Source organism: Apus apus, chromosome 2, assembly GCF_020740795.1.
Source record: "Apus apus isolate bApuApu2 chromosome 2, bApuApu2.pri.cur, whole genome shotgun sequence".
NCBI classification, from domain to species: Eukaryota; Metazoa; Chordata; class Aves; order Apodiformes; family Apodidae; genus Apus; species Apus apus.
This window is the reverse complement of record NC_067283.1, coordinates 15,028,152-15,047,887: the sequence shown is the minus strand read 5'-3', so window position 1 is coordinate 15,047,887 and position 19,736 is coordinate 15,028,152. Positions and strand designations below refer to the sequence as shown.

The 19,736-nt window shown below is 39.7% G+C and overlaps 1 protein-coding gene and 1 long non-coding RNA gene across 5 annotated transcripts in view; one reads left to right on the top strand and one right to left on the bottom strand.

Moving 5' to 3' along the window:
* The window catches only part of NRP1 (neuropilin 1), a 112,110-nt gene that overhangs the window by 11,286 nt on the left and 81,088 nt on the right, over positions 1-19,736 (bottom strand). For 3 of the 4 annotated variants that reach the window (XM_051610515.1, XM_051610518.1, XM_051610517.1), the window contains exons 9-13: positions 19,350-19,494; positions 17,443-17,774; positions 12,751-12,895; positions 9,753-9,857; positions 6,725-6,784 (exon numbers count right to left, since the gene is read on the bottom strand). In XM_051610515.1, coding sequence (XP_051466475.1) covers positions 6,725-6,784; positions 9,753-9,857; positions 12,751-12,895; positions 17,443-17,774; positions 19,350-19,494 — 787 coding nt within the window. The remainder of the gene's footprint in view (positions 1-6,724; positions 6,785-9,752; positions 9,858-12,750; positions 12,896-17,442; positions 17,775-19,349; positions 19,495-19,736) is intronic. The other variant, XM_051610519.1, reaches the window with a different exon arrangement.
* LOC127380903 (uncharacterized) overlaps positions 1-19,736 on the top strand; it is a 130,971-nt gene that overhangs the window by 65,875 nt on the left and 45,360 nt on the right. The gene's annotated exons all lie outside the window — the stretch shown is intronic.

Genomic DNA, 19,736 nt, shown 5'->3' with positions numbered 1-19,736 from the left:
GTTTGTTTGTTTGTTTGTTTTGTGGTTAGATTAATGGTTCTGGTTTGGCCACATTAGCTGGTAACAGTACTGTAACATATATGACTCAAAAAGAAAGCTTGGCCTTACTGATCAAGTATATTTGCTGGTCGTTAATACCTATTTGTACCATAACTGTGCAATGTTTTACAACTACTCACAACAAGATTTGGACAAAAATAAGCCTGGGCAGAAACACTAACAGAATGTCCTTGGCAGGAAAAGATTTCTGGTGAAGTGTATAGTATGAGGCTTCAGAAAGAAACTTATTTCAGCATCTTCCAGACAGTTACATAGGCCCACAAGATGGCAGCATTGAAATGGACAAATTGAGACAGAAAAGGGACAAATGTGGCTGATTGCCAAATGCACTCAAAATAAGCTTCAAAACAAGCTCCATGTAAAACAAGGGAAGTCTGGTATTATGGTCAGGATGAGATAATATCTTGTTTTCAGCTTCTCTTCAATTCTGCCCAAAGGTTTAATACATAGCAACTTATTTTCTTCAATAGGATTTGGAATTTGAATACAAAGATTAGACAAAGATAGCATATAAATCCCTTGTATTTCTTATTTTCAGAAGCAGCTTGAGATCTTCTGGGCTTTTGGTTCCTACCTTATCGGTAGGAACATTTGCCTCACCTTGAACAACTCCCAGCAGAGCAATACCCTTCCCACAGCAATGTGACCAAGCCTTGAAGCCTTTTCTCAGGCATGACGCACGTCTTATTAAAGGAATAACTTGGGTTTACTTTAATGAGATGCTCTGTGCAAGTATAAACTGAGAACAAAGGACTCTGAGCTCCCATCAATATCAGCTCTGGGGAAGAACTGCGTTCTTTTACTTCTTGCCCATTATTAAAAAAAGCCAGGAAAGAAAATGCAGCCCCTAGAATGTGTTTTGTTTATTGTGGTAAAATATGGAGAAATATGGGAAGTGTGTTGGGACCTGTGGCTGGCCAGTCCTTTGAGGTGGAGCTCTTCCAGTCTGAAGGTGCAAAGACCTCCACGTAGTGAGTTGCCCAGGGAAGGCTGGAGAGTCTTTTGAACTCACAACCCACATTTTAATGGAAAGTAAACTAAAATAATAATATTACCAACACAGAAAAAACCTCAAGTGAGCAGATTGAGACAAAATGGATATTAAAAGGGTTCATCTATCATTGTCTCCTTGCCTGCTGTGTCCTTGTTTGCAGGGTCCTTGCTTCCAGACACAGTTTTAACTCAACCCACTGTATTCCTGTGTCGCAGTCACTGTCCCCTCTTCTCTCTGGCCCCTAGAATATTTCTTTCTGCCAGCAGAGAGGTCTGAGTGTACAGCAGCTCCTGCCCCTCTCCTGTGCCTGTCAGTACCTCGGCTGTGCTGCCACATCCCTCCACACTGAGCCCCCATTCTTCTCCCTGTCCTTTTATCTACCCCATCCCGCCAGCCTCCCCTCTCCCTCCTGCTGCCCTCCAGAGGGGTCTACTCCACTTTGTCACGAATGCAGCATCCTAGCTGGGAATAAATGAATGAAACAGATAATGTCTGGCACAGGAATTCAATGTGGAGAAAAGCTGTTTCCTGGAGGACCCTGGCTCTTTCTAGGAAAGGGGCAGATCATAGTGAATTATCTGTCTTTGGGCTCAAATGTTGAAGATGCAGAACTCAGTCTGTGCTCACATGAGTGCAGAAAGGCAATCCATTATGTTTCTTTCTTCAGTATATCTTTCCCCCTCCCCCCCCCTCCGACAATGGGGCCATGATCAAAGACATCTTGCCCAAAAGGAGACATATGAAAATCAAGGGGAGTTTTTAAAGAAACAGAGTGATATTGAAATGAATTAAAGGGTTTTAAATTTGTGAAAAACAGTCTTTCATTTTCCAGGAGGCCTAGGGAGAGCTATATTGCATGTCTTTGACATCAGAGCCATGAAACAGAACTTTAGAAAGGTCTTGGAAAATTTAAAACAAAATTAATCTTATTAATCCCGAAGGATTATAAAATGCAAAGCTAGGGATAGCCTATGTGGTATTCAAAGCAAAAGAAAGGAGAACAGTGGTAGATAGATCACATCAATCTGAAGATACCACACAGCATAAATGAGCACATAGCACAAAGAGATTGAAAGGACTGGTATTGTTCAGCTCTGAATAAAAATAAATAGCAGAAGACACAGGAGAAGTATGTAAATGGGTGAAGAATCCAGAGAAGGAAGATGACAATATTCTGTTTTCTTCATTTCATAGCCTGAGAGCTGTGAGATAGCCAGTGAAGTTCAATGTGGATTAAAGGAAAAAAATTCTCTTATGATGTGAATGATACTTGCTTCCCTGAAATCCTGCTAAGGCTGAACATAATTCAAAGAGAAATGGACACTGAAACGGATAAGGAAAATATCCAGAATATAATTGTTAATTCTAAAGTGCGGGGAGTGACAAAAGCCTTTTTCTCCAAGGTTTGGAGCCAGTTCTGAACATTGAGATTAGGAGGAGAGTTTCAAAGCAGAGCTAAATTTCACAGCACCATCTAATAAAGAATTTCTGACACTTTCATTTGAAATATATAGTCCAGGAAATTGGCAAACAGCCTAAGTCTGATATGCTTTGGCCATGCCTGTGTTCCTTCGGCTTTGGACTCCCAGACGGCTGTAGCATAAAAATGAACTTTTTTCTATGCACGAGTTCATGAGAATCCCCTGAAATTGAGCAGAGTTTGACCAGTAACCTGCTCTCAGCTATTCCTTACTAGGCTACTATTGTTTTCTTAAAAGTGATTGTATTAATATATTCCTTAGACAATCACAGCTATGGTATTGAAGGTCAGAGGCAAGGCATTTCAGAGTGCTCTTATGTTATGGGCTCCTTAAACATGCTACATCTTATTGTCTGTTCTGTCTCTTCCAATGCCTCTCTCAGGGACCCATAAAAAGGAAAAATAGACCTGCTAGCCTATTAATAATAGACACTTGTAGCATCAGGATAGGTTCATTAGTCATACAGAAAAGGGATCTGCCCCAGCAAGACAGAATAGTTCAACATTTCTATTAAAGGTCCCAGGGAGCTCAGTAGCTCGCAGTAAGGTACCAGCAATCTGTCCTCTTCTTTGTCCTTGAACTCTAGCTTGGCAGCTCTGGTGGAAGGAAAATAGGGACAAATAGCATTTGGTGGGCTCCCTCTGCAGTGCTGGGCCATCCCCCTGCTAGGATAATTCTCCTGCCAATAGGTGATTGATGTCTGGGCTTGTGTGTATCAAGAAGATGAAGAAAGCCAGCTATTATGTAACCAAATAGCAGAGGTTCAAATGAGAATCTGAGAGGGAGGTGTGACGAAATCCCATATGGCTTTTTCAAAATGTAGGGTACGTGATACTGAATTAAAGCAGATTTATCCTCTCAAAGAATAACCAACAGCTGTACTTCTTGACCACATCTTGCTCACAGCTGGAACCATTACTGTTCACGAACAAGAAAGTCATTTGACAATCTAGTTGAGTGAGTTTCTTGCAAGTTCATTAATCTTTCATAGCCCACAGACTTTGACATATTTTTATAACTCCTCCAACAAAAGGCAAGAAGGAGCATGATGGTATTAAAGATGCTATGAAAATTCTCTATAGGATGCTTTTGCCAAAGGGTAAATCAACATTAAAATGGGAAATTACAAACATAATTTGGACCACTTCAAAGCAGTATATTGGGTCTGATTTGTATTTGCATTTCACCTTTTTTATACCACCTATGCTGGCAGCACAGAATTATCTTAAAAGATAGCAAATGATAATTCAAACTGCTTTAATATCCCTTTGTTGATGCAGCGTTGTTCCACTGTAAATGAGACTCAGATCTATTCTGTCTTTAAATGATTTCTTAGTAAGATTTTTCTGAAATAGCTATTACATTTGTGAAAACCAAGATACTTCTTGAACAGTCTGCTTTACAAAGGATTGAGCTTACATGCTGAGAGCACATAATGTAAATAAACAGCTTGCTCTGTATGTAAATAGCTAAGAGTCAAGCATTTCAATTAGTCCTTTGGAATAGAAAGAGATGTTTTCAAAAAGACTAAATGTTGGTGAGCCTTAGGATTGACCTGAAAGGTATTTACCTTGACAAACAGATTCGTTACAGGCATCTTTTTAAGTCTGAGGAGCAAAGTAGATCTTTTCTTAAAAAAAAAAATAAAAAAAAAATCCAAAACTTTAAATATTTTTAGCACTTTGAAATCATTATTATTTTTTATTTTCTTACAATTCAGTCCCCTTGAACTGAACTGTAAAAGTCTCCTTGATGGAAAACTATTTTACACACAGAGGCTTTCCAGCTATTTGCTCTTAACTGTTTCCATAGTGTATGAAAGCCGGTTGGAATGGGATAATCTCAGGCTTTGACACACACAAACATATTAGTCTGGGATAACAAGATTAGGGGTGATTGCAGGCTTGAATGCAGGCAGCAGGACATCAATACATGGATGGTGTTAGCACCTATTGCAGAAGTACCTGTGCCATGGCAGGTGCTGCTACGGAGAGGGCTGGTAAATCTCTGCCCCAGCCACCACGGCACAAGCTGCTGTGGCCAGCACTGGTGTGGTGTAGCTCACGCAGGGTTGCCTACCGGAGCCTGCATCCTGCAACTGACCTGCAATAGCTCTTTGGATTGGAGCTCAGGGAGTATTAGCATCTTAAGGTAAACCAGCCCTAAGAGGGAATTAAGGCTGAAGCTGAATGCTGAGTCCTTGACATGTTAAATTCATACCTTTTTTAGCTTAAGAACAGCTCAAAGAGCTGGAGTGCACTGATCTTCAACCAGCTGAAGACCAGGGGGGCCCTGAGCAGCTCTGTAACTTCAGGGCCAGTTTAAACTACATTATTTGTGGCTGCTGTAGCATTCCTTGCTGCATGGTCCCTTGCCCTGATGTGCTTCATTGTGCCAGCCTGGTCCAGCTGTGCCCATTCAGCAGAAGGAAATGCTTACACCACCTATGTGCCAGGAGGGGTTTCCCCATGTTGAGGGTAATCTCTCTGCTCCTTTCTGGGAGCTTTCTGGCAGGTTTTCAGTGAGGGATTATGAAGCAGCTGGAAACCTTTATGTCTTAAGATGGAGACTCTGGAAAACTTATTCTTATTTATTAGCATCTGACTGATCTCTCTCTATGATCTTTGTAATGTGCTGCCACGTGGGAGCCTGAAGTTTGGGATGTGAACTTGTCCCTTATTCCCCGGAAGGAAACAGTTCCTACCAGCACAATGCAGGGAAGTAACATTGGCATGCTCTGAAGGGAACTCAGAAACCCCTTCAGTAGAGAAAAAACTTGGCTCATCACAGAGTAAGTGAAGGTGGTGCAAGAGGGAATTAAGGAGAGAAAACGAGGGTATCTTAATCTCTGGCAGAAATAGTCCATCTGTCACTGGAGAGTCCCACCCAAGCCCAAGGTATTAAACACAACCTACAGATGCAACTGGCACTGGGGAGGAGGGTAGAAAACTGTTGCACAGAGGCATGTTAGGAATCTGCAGTTTCTTTAAATGCAAGAAGATAGTTATAAAACCTAAAAAATTCCTTCATTTCAGGAAAACAGAAAGCTACTAGATCATTTCTGAACTGCACCAGCACTCCACAATCTGCCTCTGCTCATAAAGCCAGGGCAGAGCTAGAAACAGTGTGTGTGCTGACTAAGCCAACTGAATGACCCTGGGGACAAATTTTGAGGGGAGTGAAAGCATTTGCCTGTGCAATATCAGAACACAGAGGCTCAGAGTGGGAAGAATGTCTGAAATAAGTAACTTCTATCTCTTAATCAGGTTTCTTTAGGAAACTTTTGCATTATTAGTTCCTTTTTTTTTTTTTTTTTACTTGAAGCAAGAGTGAATTGTGTCACATGGTTGAGGAAACAATGCTAAACACTTACCCACCCTGTTAATAAATCACTTGCAAGACTGTTCCTGACTGTACTTTAATAGAGGAAATGGGAGTAACTGAAAACTGACCTCTTTACTGCTCCACAAATATTAATGCAAAGGATTTTAAACTAGTGCTCATAGTTTTTGGAGTTTGGGTTTTCTGCCCAAATCTGTCCTCTCCCACACTCCCAGTAAATTGTACAGGATATTAAAAAAATAGTATGAAAGCTGTGAAAGCAGCAAACTAAGGATTTTAAAAGCTGCTAGTTATTGTATTGATTAAGTAAAAAAGACCTACTGCCAGTGACAACTTGTTTTTTCCTTTTTCAAGTTCATGGTAGCAGTTTATGTAACCCCATTTTGAGAAAACTTGCCAGAAAACAATATTGTAAAACTACCAGCTCCCTGGTGGAGAGAACTGGCAAACTTTACTTGTCTTACTTTTCTAAAACCATGGATACAAATAGTGAGTGGGCCTGAGTGACCCTGTTTTTGTTTTCCTGGAGTTTGCAAACACACTTTGTGTCACTGACATGCCACATTTAAACAGAGTGCACTGTGTGATTAAGTTAGTTTAATTTTGTCAGCGTTTGGCATTTGCTGATGCAGAAGGAAATCTTGTTCTCTGCTGTGTCTACATGTGGATGAAAGGAATAAAATATTTACTGTACAGAGCTGAGAGACCAGATGCTTCTTTACTTCAGAGACTTTTAGGGGATGGGAATTCAGGAAGTGCTGCAGTTCATTATTTTGTCTCTGGTTTGAAATTTGGGTATGGAATTTATTATGTTTTTAGGAACAAAAAAAAATATGTATTTTTTTACCTGGTTGTAATGTATTGTCTATTACTGTCGGCTTTTCTGTATTCAGCACTGTAGTACCACCTGGAAAAGAAATTATGCATATCATGATACATGAGACACAACAAAGGACACAGCAGTCATTAGGAATATCCTATATATAAATCTGAAATATTACCATCTTTATTAGACATGTAGGTAACTGAGTATGTGAGCTTAAGCACGAAAACATGACATTAAAGATCTGGTTTCCTTTATCAAAAAAAGAAAACAAGAACTTGGCATTAAATAAAGCTATATATCTTTGGAGTTCTTGCAAACACCAGCTAATCAATCCTCACCATGTCCCTGTGGCCATCCTTCTTTTATAGACACTAGCTTTCTCCAAATCACATGGGAATTCAGTGACTGATCTCTGCAGCACCTCCTAACAGTCACCAGTCTGTGCATTCACCCCTGACATACTCTATCTCCTATAAGGGACGTGAGGTCCTTCAGCCTCTGCCATGCTGGGTCCCCCCTCTGCATTGCTTCCTAGCTGTGCTGTGTGACCAGCTCACAAGAGAGCTGCATGGGAAGCCTGACTACAGTCTAAGGTAGGTTTCACTTCTGTCTCAAAGAGCAGGAGAAATTGAGGACTTCCCCTTTCTCTTCTTCAAGCAGATGAACAAAGGGTGAGTGGGGTCATGGCCTTCTCCTAAGCTCACTAATTGACATATTTAAAATACTTGACTTTTTAAAGCAAGCCTCATATTGATAAAGGAAACAAAAAGTAAATTAGCACAATTATAAATGCGCAGTGGGGTGCTGATTACCAGTCAATGGCTTCTCTTTTCTCCAGCAAGCAAATGCTTAAAACCTTATAGAAGGGATGACTATGATGACTTCCAATGAGAATGAATGCCCAAGCTATATCAGCTTTATGTTTGTGAGAATGATCTGATGGGAAATGCTATAAGCCACACAAATAGAGTAGCTCTGTATGGGGTCCAAATAGAGCAGGAAGGAATCTGGCCTACAGCACAATTACAGTTAATTGCAAGGGAGGCTTCACTGTGATATTCACATATGTGCAAGTGCTATCAGGGAAGTGACTCTAGCTGGCACTCATGAGGATGCAGACACCACACTCAGTGGTAGTGGATAAGAGAGTAAGACCCTGATGAAGTCTTCACTGCACAGCCTTGATGTCCTTTATGGGCCACAAAACTTACATACTTTCCTTCCATGCATTTTAGAGGAAGAAAAGAATGTTTACAATGCAATTATTAGTAAAATCACTTCTGCACATTTTAGCATTTTAAGTAACACCATATGTCCAGTGCAATGTTTCTAGTGTCCAGAACAACTGGACATGCACTGCTCAGGGTTTCTAGGTGGTGTAGTAGTGAATTATACTTCAATGTCTGCATTTTCGTAGAAGGACAATGTAGTAATTTTCAATTTTAGTACTGAAACATGTTCAGATTCCCAAATGAGCTGGTGCTCAGGAAGGCTGGTGACTGTTCCCCTGTCTTAGAGATTATAAACTGCTCCCAAAGCACAACCTGCAAAAATTGCCAGAGGGAGTTTCTTCTACTCAATAAGCTTTCCCTTAGAGACATGTGGGATGCAGTCCCAAGCTCCCTGCAGTGCAGAGACTATGAGTGAGTAGGGAAGGTGCTTGCTAAGATCTGTCTCCTTCCCCTCACACAACCTCCATCTATGTGAAATATGTCTCTACCTACTGGGCTTTGCAAGCCAGTCCCCAGAGTAGGGCTTTGCAGCAAGAGCCAGCAATTCCTGACCTGGCTCATTGCTTTCAGAAAAAAAAATACATTACAATGTTTAGTAACACTGAGTTTTCTGAGCTACCTTAACACAATATAGACTATTTTATCAGACTCCCTGTATGGCTGTTTCCAAAAAGATTAAAATTAATCTGGGACACTGATTTGAAAAGCAGTGACAGTGACCGTGCAGTGTCTTTTCCGCTCAAGAATTGTTTTTCAATTTATGATTTGCAACATTCATTTACAGGAGACACTGGCAAAGCTCAAAAAGGGTTTGATGCTGAAACTGCACTTTCATTTGTACCTGCTGGTGGATGTTCTACTTGGCTGCTTCCAAAGAGCCAGTCTCTTACCTAAGGTTTCCCAATGTCCACTTGGACAGATACTGCCTGATTTTAATGCTATTTTATATCATGGATGTAAGAAGCAATACACATTTATTAGATAAGCACTCCAGGGAGCAGTGATGAAATAGATTGTGTTGCTGTGTCCAAAAATAAGCTCAATTACTGTAAATGTATAGATTTGCTACAGGAAGATCTCATCAAACAGTCCCAGAGATTTGTAGAGCAAGTGACCTCCAAGAAGAGATCAAAAACATAATGGTGCAGTGTCGGCTGCAAAAGTGGGAAAACATGAAAACTAGCAAGCTTCCTCCCTTCCAGATGCAGACCATGTTATGTCTGTCCCCTCCTATTTTTCTGCTAGCGATGGCAGCTTGAAGAACATTAGGCCCTCTGTGACTGTAATGCAGTGCTGGTGAGGAAGCTCATGGAAATATTTCTGGCTGCATATGTGTGAGCATGCTTTGATGAAACAAATCTGCTTTGTTTCTGTCTGGGAAAGGTTTGGGGCTTAGATTTGAGTCCTGTACTAAATTTTAGGTATGGAAGTGTATATGTATCTTGAACCTAAACAATGTTTCATTTTGAGTTCTTCAGTGTCAGACAATAAACCTCAAAAGGTTGTCCAGCTTTTTTCATAATAAGAGAAAGTTTGATTAGGACATTTGATTAGACACAATTCCTGCTCAAAGAAATTGCCCTCTCTTCCAGCTAGTCACTATTATTTGCTTCAAAAATTACATAGCTGAGGAAACAATCAAAAGTATTGTCATATGTAAAAGGCAGATGCCTATGTTTTGACAGCACTGACAATACGAACTGCATACCAATGCCCACTTATGTTGAGTGATTAAATCAGTGCAAACGTTTAGCTGGTAACTGGTGATGGATATGAGCTACAGTGAAGCTGCAATGGAATGAGGATGGTTTCTGCACCTGTCAGTTGGTAGTCATCACCTGTGCCACTGTGACAGTTTGCCTGGTCATCATCGCACTCATCCACAGGTTTGCCTTCAGAAACAGTAGGGACAACGGTAGGAGCTGAAACAAAACCCAGTTGTGCAGTTAAAACGTGCTGGAGAATCAGCGTGCAATTGGCAGTAACAGTTTAATGAGCACCATACGCTGTCTTCATGTGCTGTAGCTGAGGAAAGGAGCAGCTCTACTTTGCAAGTTAGTTAGTATTTCTTTCCAATAGGACGTGTCTGTTCTACTTCCTTGCGCCAAGGTGTTCTGCTGTATCTGAGCTCAAGGGATGAGCTGAGCTGGGCAGCAAAGCCCTGGGCTGTCAATTCACTGGTTGTTTCTACCAATGAAGAATGAACACCTGGCAAAGCAGAACAGGCTTGGGGAGGGATTGAAACCCCATAATTTAATTGCAGGCCAAAGTGCCTGTGGATGGACCCTAACAGAGGAGCAAGAGAGGTGCACGGTCAAGGTAGCAATTCTCCAGCACTCACCACTTTGCTGAAGAAACCTCTCTGCAGAGTACATGTAAGACAGGAAATATCTGAGTATAGTCCTGGTAACAGTGACAGGAAGGCAGTTTGGTGTAGAATCACTTAATGCTCAATGAGGAGATTTGGAAGGAGTTTCTTTTGTTATTGTTGAAGTTATAAATAAAACATCAGTGATGTCAGTCATCCCTCCCGGCCACCTGCCTGCTTCTCATTGGGGATGACTTCCCGGTAGCTGCTGCATAACCAGTATAATTCTGACCTTTGCTATTGCAGTTAATAACTTGAGATTTGTGCAAGGTGCCAAAAAACATATCTATACCCCAGTATCTGCAAAACACACCACATCTGGAAAATCACAATACAGATCCTTGGTGTTATGTTTAGGTTTATGTTTTATGCTGCAAGTATAGTTCTCTGGCTTAAGGTAACCCCTCTGGGAATGCAATTCAGGCTTTTGTCTGTTCTCACCTACTGTTATTTTCATTAACAATGTTTTACTCTCATTATAAACTATACAATAATGCATCCCTTCCTTGGATTCTTCTTTGCTCTTCTACTGACCCCAGAGCCTGCTGGCCACATAAGATCTTGTGCACTGACATCTTGGCCAGAAAAACTCAGGAGGGATGGTAGTTTCTGAAGCAGCCATATTCTGGGATGAAATATGGCTCTTCAGGATCCCAACCTATGCTTTACAGGTACAATCTAGCCCTAGTTAAAGAAACAGTTCTGTACCTATTATGAATTATGCAGAATTTCTGTTTCCCACATCTCTTAAAAAACTCCTCTGGGAGCTCCTTCTGGCTTTCTACACCAAGTTAAGCTTCTTATCTTGATCTTTTTGCCCCTGTGTAACCTCAAGATTGCCTACATCTCTGCCATCATTTCATATAAGCCCCCCTGGGATGCTCTGCGCACACAAAGCTTCCCTCTGCTCATTACTGCTGGAGACCTGATTTTTACCTCTGTCTGTGACTACCTCCATGCTTCTTTTCTCATCTCAACTCCTTTCCTGCTCAGTAAATCTCAAGCGACTTCTCTTCATTCAACTCTCTCCCTAAGATACAGTTATACAACAAAGTTTTCTTATTATGCTTCTCCCACAGGTAAATGGGAATTGACCTCACCTGTCCATGGGTGATCTACAGTTGAGCACCCTTCGAAAGTACACCACAGTGGGAATACAAATGCAAGCAGATGTTCCCTGGGGAAAAATTATACTTGCTGCTGCAGTTTGCCTAAAAGTAAGGGTGTTTTGCCTGGTCAGTCTCCCTTTTTGCTTTTTTTCCACCTCACTGAGCAATGTGTTCTTGTAAGGTGGTCCACTGACCCACTTCTTGATGCCTAGATAGCTACAAGAGCTGGATGGCTGAAGGACTTGTCCTGCAGGTTGTGAATTTACATAAGGCAGGTGCTGGATTTTCTTTTTTCTGAGCAAGTAGCACAATAGTTTGCAGGAACTAAGTATTCCCACAGGAAATGAGGACTTCCTGCAGGAACTTACAAGTATTTCCAACCTCCCCACTTTCCGGGCCAAGTAAAAACACACTTATTCAATCTGGCCTTCACTAAAAACAACACAGAACTCATCAGTTCTCACAGCTAATGCCTCCCACTCTTCCGCCTTAGGGGAGAAATGGTGAGAAAGAAATGGAGGCAGAGCAGTTGGTGCTATTCATTTTGGGAGCCTGTTCAGCTACTTCTATGTGAGGTATCATAGGAAACCCTGAATAACATGGTTTGTTATTCTGTGTATTGTTAAGCTGTGTGATTTATAAGCCATGCCACTATGCCATCATCCATTATTCAAATTCACATCATGTTATCTGTAGTTATCTATGAAGTTAAATAATTGTTGTTTATAGAGCAAGAATCAAAGCCTGAATTCTTGTCACAGTCCAGGGACAAATGTCTAAACTTTGCTTTTCTCCTACATAGTCTTGCAAGTTTGATAAGGAACAAAAAGGCCTCCTCTCTCCCCAAAAAAGGAACAGCATAGAGCCTGGCCAGCCAAATAATCTTTGCCCACCATATTGTCTGGTGTGACTTTGACATCCTTTGAAGGAGCAAGGGACTTAATTGCTCTGTTTAGTGCAAAGCTCCCTCTGCATTCTCGGAAAACATCTTTTCCATGGCTGTATCATAGTAACATAAAATATAAGTTCCTGTCTTTATTGTCTCCTAATAGCTCTATGTTTCTCAAAAGTGTAATCATAGGGCTGCTTAAGGGAACAGAAACCCATGTGGAGAATATCACTGTGATTCAAAACAGGAATGGGAGAAAGAATAATACTTGTGCCTTGGGCATATTCAAATGTCTGCAGAGAAGGAACTGATTAGGCTAAGACACAGCACTAATGGCAGTTATGGAAGTGAGAGCCTGATGCGCTGCCTGTGCAGACACAGCACTAGTCCAAGTGGAGAATGTATTTATGAAAATAATAAAGTGCATTCATCTCTAGCAGAGCAATTACCTTCGAGTTCACAGCCCAGCAGCTCCATCCGCAGCCCCAGCCCCCCGTGTGTGGCTCTCTCAGGGTAGACGCGGATGAATCTTGTCGACACAGGTTCGAAAGTCCGCAGTTCAGGTGTGTCATAGTTGGTGTTGCCTTCAAAAGTCTGCAAAGCATCACAAATGTTGCTTCTTTAAAAAAATCAAACCAAAAACTTTTCACCACTTCTCTTTCCCTTCATTCTCTAGTCTCTGAATTAGGTGAGCAGTAGGCCAGGTTCTAACCACTTAGTAAGAGTCAGGCATTCCCGTTCTAAATGAGAATGGAAAATACATAGTTAAAGCTTCTCGGAAAAGTAATGCATTTCATTTTTCATAAACTCAGTAGCAATCAATCCATCAGGGTCATAACAAGAGCTAAGTGTTTAATGAGACATGTTTTTAAATGACACTCTGATCTGAGATTTAACTGGGTGACATTTTCAACACTTCTCGGGGAAAAAAAAATGGCTGAGGTGAAGATCCTGTCACCTTTTAAGTGGTTACAATAATAATCCAACTATTCAAGAGAAAATTTCAATCTGATTTCCCCTAGTGACAGTTTCACAAGTTGTAGTTATTTCAAAAGGCATAAATTAAACTCCAGGAACAGTAGCTGCAAGAGTTCTTCCAGTGAGCCTGCTATTGAACAAGAATAAAAAGAAAGAAGGAGAGAAAGAGGAAAGCTGCTTCCTGACAAAACTGCAATATAATCTAATGGGCAAGGCAGGTCAGCAAAAGTGCATTTCAGACAAAAAAATCTCTTCTCTGAGTTGCACTCTGGGTTCTTCAGCCATAAGGTAGCTCTCAATGGCATTTGTTTGATACCTTCAGCTTCTCTTGTCAGTGATCTTATGCATTTAGAACAAGTTATAATTTGCACTTATAAGAATACCTCGGGTGCCTCGATGTAGATTATTGGTCCTTAGAATGAATTAACTGTACAAAGTCCTTGACATGAAAGGTTTATAACCCAAGATAGGCAAAAGGAGTTATTTTTACCCTATTTTATGGGAAAAAATTACTTCAGAATATAATGTAGAAAGTACTCCAAAGTACAAAATATGAAGATGTATATAACAATGAAGTAAAAGTGAAGTATTTTCAACATTTATTTTCTAGGAATTAGATAAATGGCAAAATATTAAAAACCATCTTTGAGCTGGAGTTCAAATTTGGGATTACTGCTATTTATTAGATACTTCCAACTTGGGCTGCAAAACCCAAAGCCTTCTTCAAGAAGAAACCACCACTATGAGGGTGGTGAGACAATGGAACAGGTTGCTCCTATTGATTTGGGAGCAGATAAAACAGAGGTCAGGGGAAAAACTGGCTGTACTTCCCAAGGCACAAAACCAGCGTACGTAAAGCTGATTGTTGCTTTTATTTTCAGTGCAGTCCTAAAAATCTTACTTGTTTTTACTGCACACCTCTGCATTATGAACCAATACAATTATGGTCGACAACCCCTTCTGGGTGTTGCTCAGAGTGCCAGTCATAAAAGTCAATAATGATGGGACACTAAGACCAACTATACTAAAAAATAATTTCAACATGAATGCTTCTGCTCCTGTTCCCTAGGGGAGATTGTACCTCCAAGGTGGCTTCAAGGGGTGCTGGCTGACCTGGTGTTCTGCCAGTGACTGGAAGACAGTTGGCAAGAATTTACAAGTAGATAGCTTGTCAGACCTAATTAACATGCAATTACACATTATTATATTTGAATAGCAAAATAGTGCAAATGATCAGAAAAGCTAGCTACCATATAGGAAAGAATTAATGCCATTTTATGTGTAAAAAGTAGACAGACACATGTTTGTGAGGAATCCTTGCTTCCTTTTTAATAGTAGTCTTAATAGCAACATATAATAATGAAAACTGTTTTATAAAAGACATCAGTACTGGAGTACTGACACATAGACATTAGAATTCAATAGGCATCCAGAATTATATTGAATCATAATTATATTGAATCATTGTCCTTTGTGGTGCAGAGCTGCCTGTGATTCAATTTTGACTGTTCACTTAAAACATGTACTGATATTCTTTGTGGGGGAGGAGAGAGGAGTATACAGTAAAACTTCAATTTGTGAGTGTCTTTTATACAGGCTATGTCACAAATCGTTTTACTTTGTTACAAAGAGAAATTATAACAAATAATAACTAAACAGAAGAGAAGCTGAACTGGTGAGAGGAAAAAGATATTTCTACTATCTTTTAAAATCAAAATCAACATGTTAGAAAAATTTTTCCAAATGGCAGGATAGTCAGAAGTTTCCTTTACCAGAAATAATGAGAGAAGATGTGAAAAAAAAACCAACAAGAAACAAAAAAAGTTATCAATAGGTAAGTGGAAGGAGGAAAGAAGCATGAAATAGAAAGACCACTTTATCAAGTAGGATTGAGTAAGACCATGGAGAAGAAATACAAATTGTGTCTTGAGATGAAAATGGGGTTCTGCATGGTTGTTTGAAGCTTTGAGTGATGTTAACTCCTTTGAGTGCTTGAGCGAGGCTAACGGGGGAAACTTGCTGCACATTCACAAAAAGCAGAAACTGGGTCTGCCACAGAAGAAAGAGTTATGGTAGTCTGAGTCAAAGGAGCTTGCAGGCATGGATGACAAGATCATGTTGAGAAACAAGGTGATATTCTACCCTTTGGACATATTCTGTTGTTATGTTTAGCTTGCCTTTGCTCTTTTCCTAAAATGCAGTGTTTGTTTATTGAAAGTCAAGACTTTAACCAAGTGAAACGATGTGTTTCATTTCATACAACAGGGCTGTTTCTAATCCACATTCCTGCTGTGACTCATTATAGAATGCTGTCCCATCCAGCTCCACTTACGTTTGAAAAGACTACATTCCAGTATTAACATTTTAAATCTCTCAGACTCCCAAATAATAGGATTTATCTGATTATCTTTACAGAAAAGTTGTGCTTCAGAAGAAAGTTTATTAAATGTCTTGAATTTTTGGGAAGGATTATAATTATGCCACAAGAGATTTGAATTCCAGCCCTCTCCATTCCATTAATCTTGAAAGTTAATTTCTGGTAGTGATGAAAGCTGAGGATGGGCTCAGTGCGTTAGTTAGCAACACTAGTTTTCCTGTCAAACTGCTAACTTCTGACAATGATGGCAAGTGCTTGTATTAGAAAACAGAAAGCCAAGCAGCAGACGGCGCACTGCTTTGAAAGCATATGGCATTATTTTTTTCCCTGGTTGAGCCACAGTGTAGAAGTACATGTCAAAACAACATCTATTTTAGAAAGAAAATGGTTAGATACCATTGTTGATTTACACTCTCTTCACACTTTATGATGAAGTCAAAACTCATGGTAACAAGAGAAAGGAGCTGACTGCAAAGGCTGAATTCATTTAGTTTTAATCCCTAAAAACAAATGATGAAAAGTGATGAGAAGTGAGAAAATGCAGACATATTCAGTGAGATTAAAACAGGAGAGAATGAAGTCCAATATTTACCAAATGTGCCTGGAAAAGCTACATCCATGGGCCCACTCAGCTTTTCCTTTAAGGAAACAGGTTTGTCCAAAGGATGAGTCTATATAGCAAAACAGCTTTTACATCTAATTTTCAGACTAACACAGCTGAGATATGGAGCCACTCTCAGGATTCCCATCTGCCAAGCACCACACCAATCTGCCTTTTGAGAGGACATTTTTGTATATGATTCCCTGGTCATCCCATTAGTGCAGCACTGGCTCCTTAATAGGATTGTGTGCCCACTGGTTTCCTCAAGGAACAGGGTATATGTATAACTAAAATAGGGTTATGCCTCTCAAGGCAAAAATGCACTTTGTGACCAATGATAACAGAATGGGATAGAAGACCTAATGAGTGGGATTTGGGGTAAATAACCTAAACAGTCCTGTCCTCAAAAGCCTACATTCAAAGACAAACCAAAATATGTACATTCCCAGAAACCTTTCTGGGCCACTCTCCTTTTCCTTGGTGTCTAACCCAGCAATTCATTTGGCCCTCCTCTGTAAATGTCTTGCAGGTTCTGCTTGGGTCTATGAATCAGTAGCCCTTTTTTTTCCCCAAACAACCTCCAAAATGCTTCACTTGTGACTGTGAAATGGTACTTTTCACTTAGGGTGGGATAACTAGTCAAAGCCACCATCACTTTCAGAGGGGCTTGGATCAGACCACCACGGAGAGCCTGTGAAGCTCTCAGAACATTCTACCGGCAGTTCAGAAATCCAACAGGTTGGATTAAATAACACCATTCTCATTCTACAGCTTGGACAAAAAAGAAGCAAAGGAAAAGTAATTCAGTGTCAGTGGAAAAGCCGCAGAGGAAGCTCTACTTTTTCAGCAGTGTTGCATATTACCATTGCATGGGATTTTGGAGTTACCCAGGGGCCACAGAAGCACACCACCCTTAACAGAAATTGTCTGAATTAGCTGTTGAATAAACAAAACCTTTTCCACAGATGAGATGTATCCCAAGGCCAGCTCCTGCACTCAGGCTTGGTACCATTACCACAGCGTCCCTACAGGGCTGCTGCTGTTTCAGAAGTCTTCCTGCTGAGCTTCATCCCAGCTGTGTCCCAACTAAGGCCAGAGATAGATTTATAAAAAATCAAGGTTCTTTTTTTTTTTTTTTTTTTTTAATGGAACTAATTTTTTTCAGTGCAGCTCTTTCCTCCTTACCTTTATTTTCTTCTTGCTGGAATCCATGATCATTTTCCAATCTGATCCATTATTGCTGTAGCCAATTTTGAATTTTTTCATGAATACTTTGTTTTCTCGGTGCTTGCCCCCTTGGACAATTATGCCCCTCACTTTTTTTTCTTCACCAAGGTCAATTTGAAGCCATTCATTTGTATATGGATGCGTAGTTGGTGGCAGCGCCCAACCTGAACGGCTTGTTATGAGTCGAGCATTTTCTGGGATCCAGTTTCGATCAACTTGAGTAGAGGCAGTAATCTGAGAATCAGGAATGAGCCCAGACACCATACCAAGCATCCCAGAACAGGGATAATCTACAGAGAAAAAAACCCCAAATAAATAATTAATCTGAATGAGCATAAAAACAGAAACAGGACATATCAGTCAGTTCAACTATCATAAGCAGTTCCTTATATCCTTTCTTATATAAAAAAACACAAAACAGAAGTGGGATTTTAATATAATTTTCATTTGTTGAAACTTGTGCATCCTAGTTTTGGCAGGAAGTACCAAAATACCACAAGTATTTCTGGCTTGATGGGAACCAAAAGGATCAAAAAATCTATTCTAGTCTTGTTTTCTATTATTCTTGCTCAGGAAAAAAGTGCAGGGTCACATCTGAATTTGTGAATATTGCCCTAGGAGAAAACTTCCAAAATGACCCAAAACCTGATTGCAGATTAATTAGTTTTGCTAATATTTGAAATGGAAATCTTGCTGTAAAATATAATGTATTGCTGTCCTCGAGACTTATTGTATTTCTTTGTTCTAAATAATTGCTTCTTTTATGGTCCCAAATAAACATAAATTAGAAGCAGAAAAAGCTGCTAACAAGGAAGAAAGATTTCCAACGTAGACTGTAACAGGAGTTCTGCTGATATTACCTTTATCTAATTGGAAAAAAGATTTTATAGAATGACCTAGAATACTATAACATAGTAATCTTATTTTCCTGTTGCATGAAAACCACTCCAAAGATATATTTTCAAGATTAAAGAAACACCTTAAGAGGAAAAAAAAAATCTATAGAACTAGTAAAAATTAGTGCAAATGAACTCTATTAAGCACTCTAAAATGGGACTGGATATGTTTTTTTGAAAAATCAGCTTTGTAAAAATTATTTAATCATAAACATTTTTTTTAATGTGTAACTTGTTGTAATTTTTCTTTACATTTAAAAATGCGTCCATTTTGTAGGAGTTAAAGAAATCCTAAAACTAGAAAAAAGGCCTTAAAAAAATTCTTGCTTGTGCCTATTGCTTGTGCCTATTTCTATTTTTTTTTTCAAGATAGTATTTTGATGATAATGAATGCCTTTTGCTGTTACTTCAGAAAGCACTTTGGACAGTTATTTTGGTAGTTAATTGTGTGATATAATGGAATTACATTCCAATACTGATCACTAGTGGGAACCTGACTATATAGGTCTACTTGCTTGAAAATGCTTCAGATGTAAGGGTTTGTACCTGGCAATGCTTTTAAATCTAATTATGTATGCTTGCTCCTTGGGAAACCTGCTGAGAACTACCTTCAAATAGCAGACATGAGAGAGAGGGACTGGAGGGCTAGGAAGGAAAAACAAGATGGGAATTTGCAAAATATCTGTGTAACTCAGGTATTTTGCACAAAACTGTAAAATAGTTGCAAGAAATTAAACCTTCTTTCCTCCCCCCCAATTTCTAAAGCTGAACACTTAAAAGATAATGCCAAAACAACATTCTAGTAACACCGGATTTTTGGACTGTTGTGTTTTGTTTCCTTTCCTTTTTTTTTTTTTTAACATTCAGAGCTCTGTGGAAATAGGAAAGATGCATTTCACTCATAAAAATAAAAGCCACAGCATAAACATAATAAAATCCCTCGGTGTTAAAATCCTTCCCAAGACCTACCTGTTATCTTGCAGCCATAAACTTCAAATCTCAGCGATACTCCATTTTCCCAAGACACAGGTCTAATTCGTACAAAACGTGTTAGAACTGGTTTGGCAAAAGGTCTGTAAACAACCTCAGTGGGATTGCTATTCCCTTGAAACACCTTTGTGTGGAAAGAAGAAATATAAATTTGTTAGGCTTTCTCTTAAATGATGCTAAAAATTCTGTATTTTACAGATATCTACGATTCAAGGTCTACCCAGGGTTATTTTCTGGGGGGATGAGACAGAAGACTTGCATGGAGAACTATTTTGTTAAACTCCTAACACAATTTTTGCAGACAGATGAGCTTTCTTTGGGGAGGAAAACAGAAGATGTAAGGTAATGATACTAAAAAATAATTGC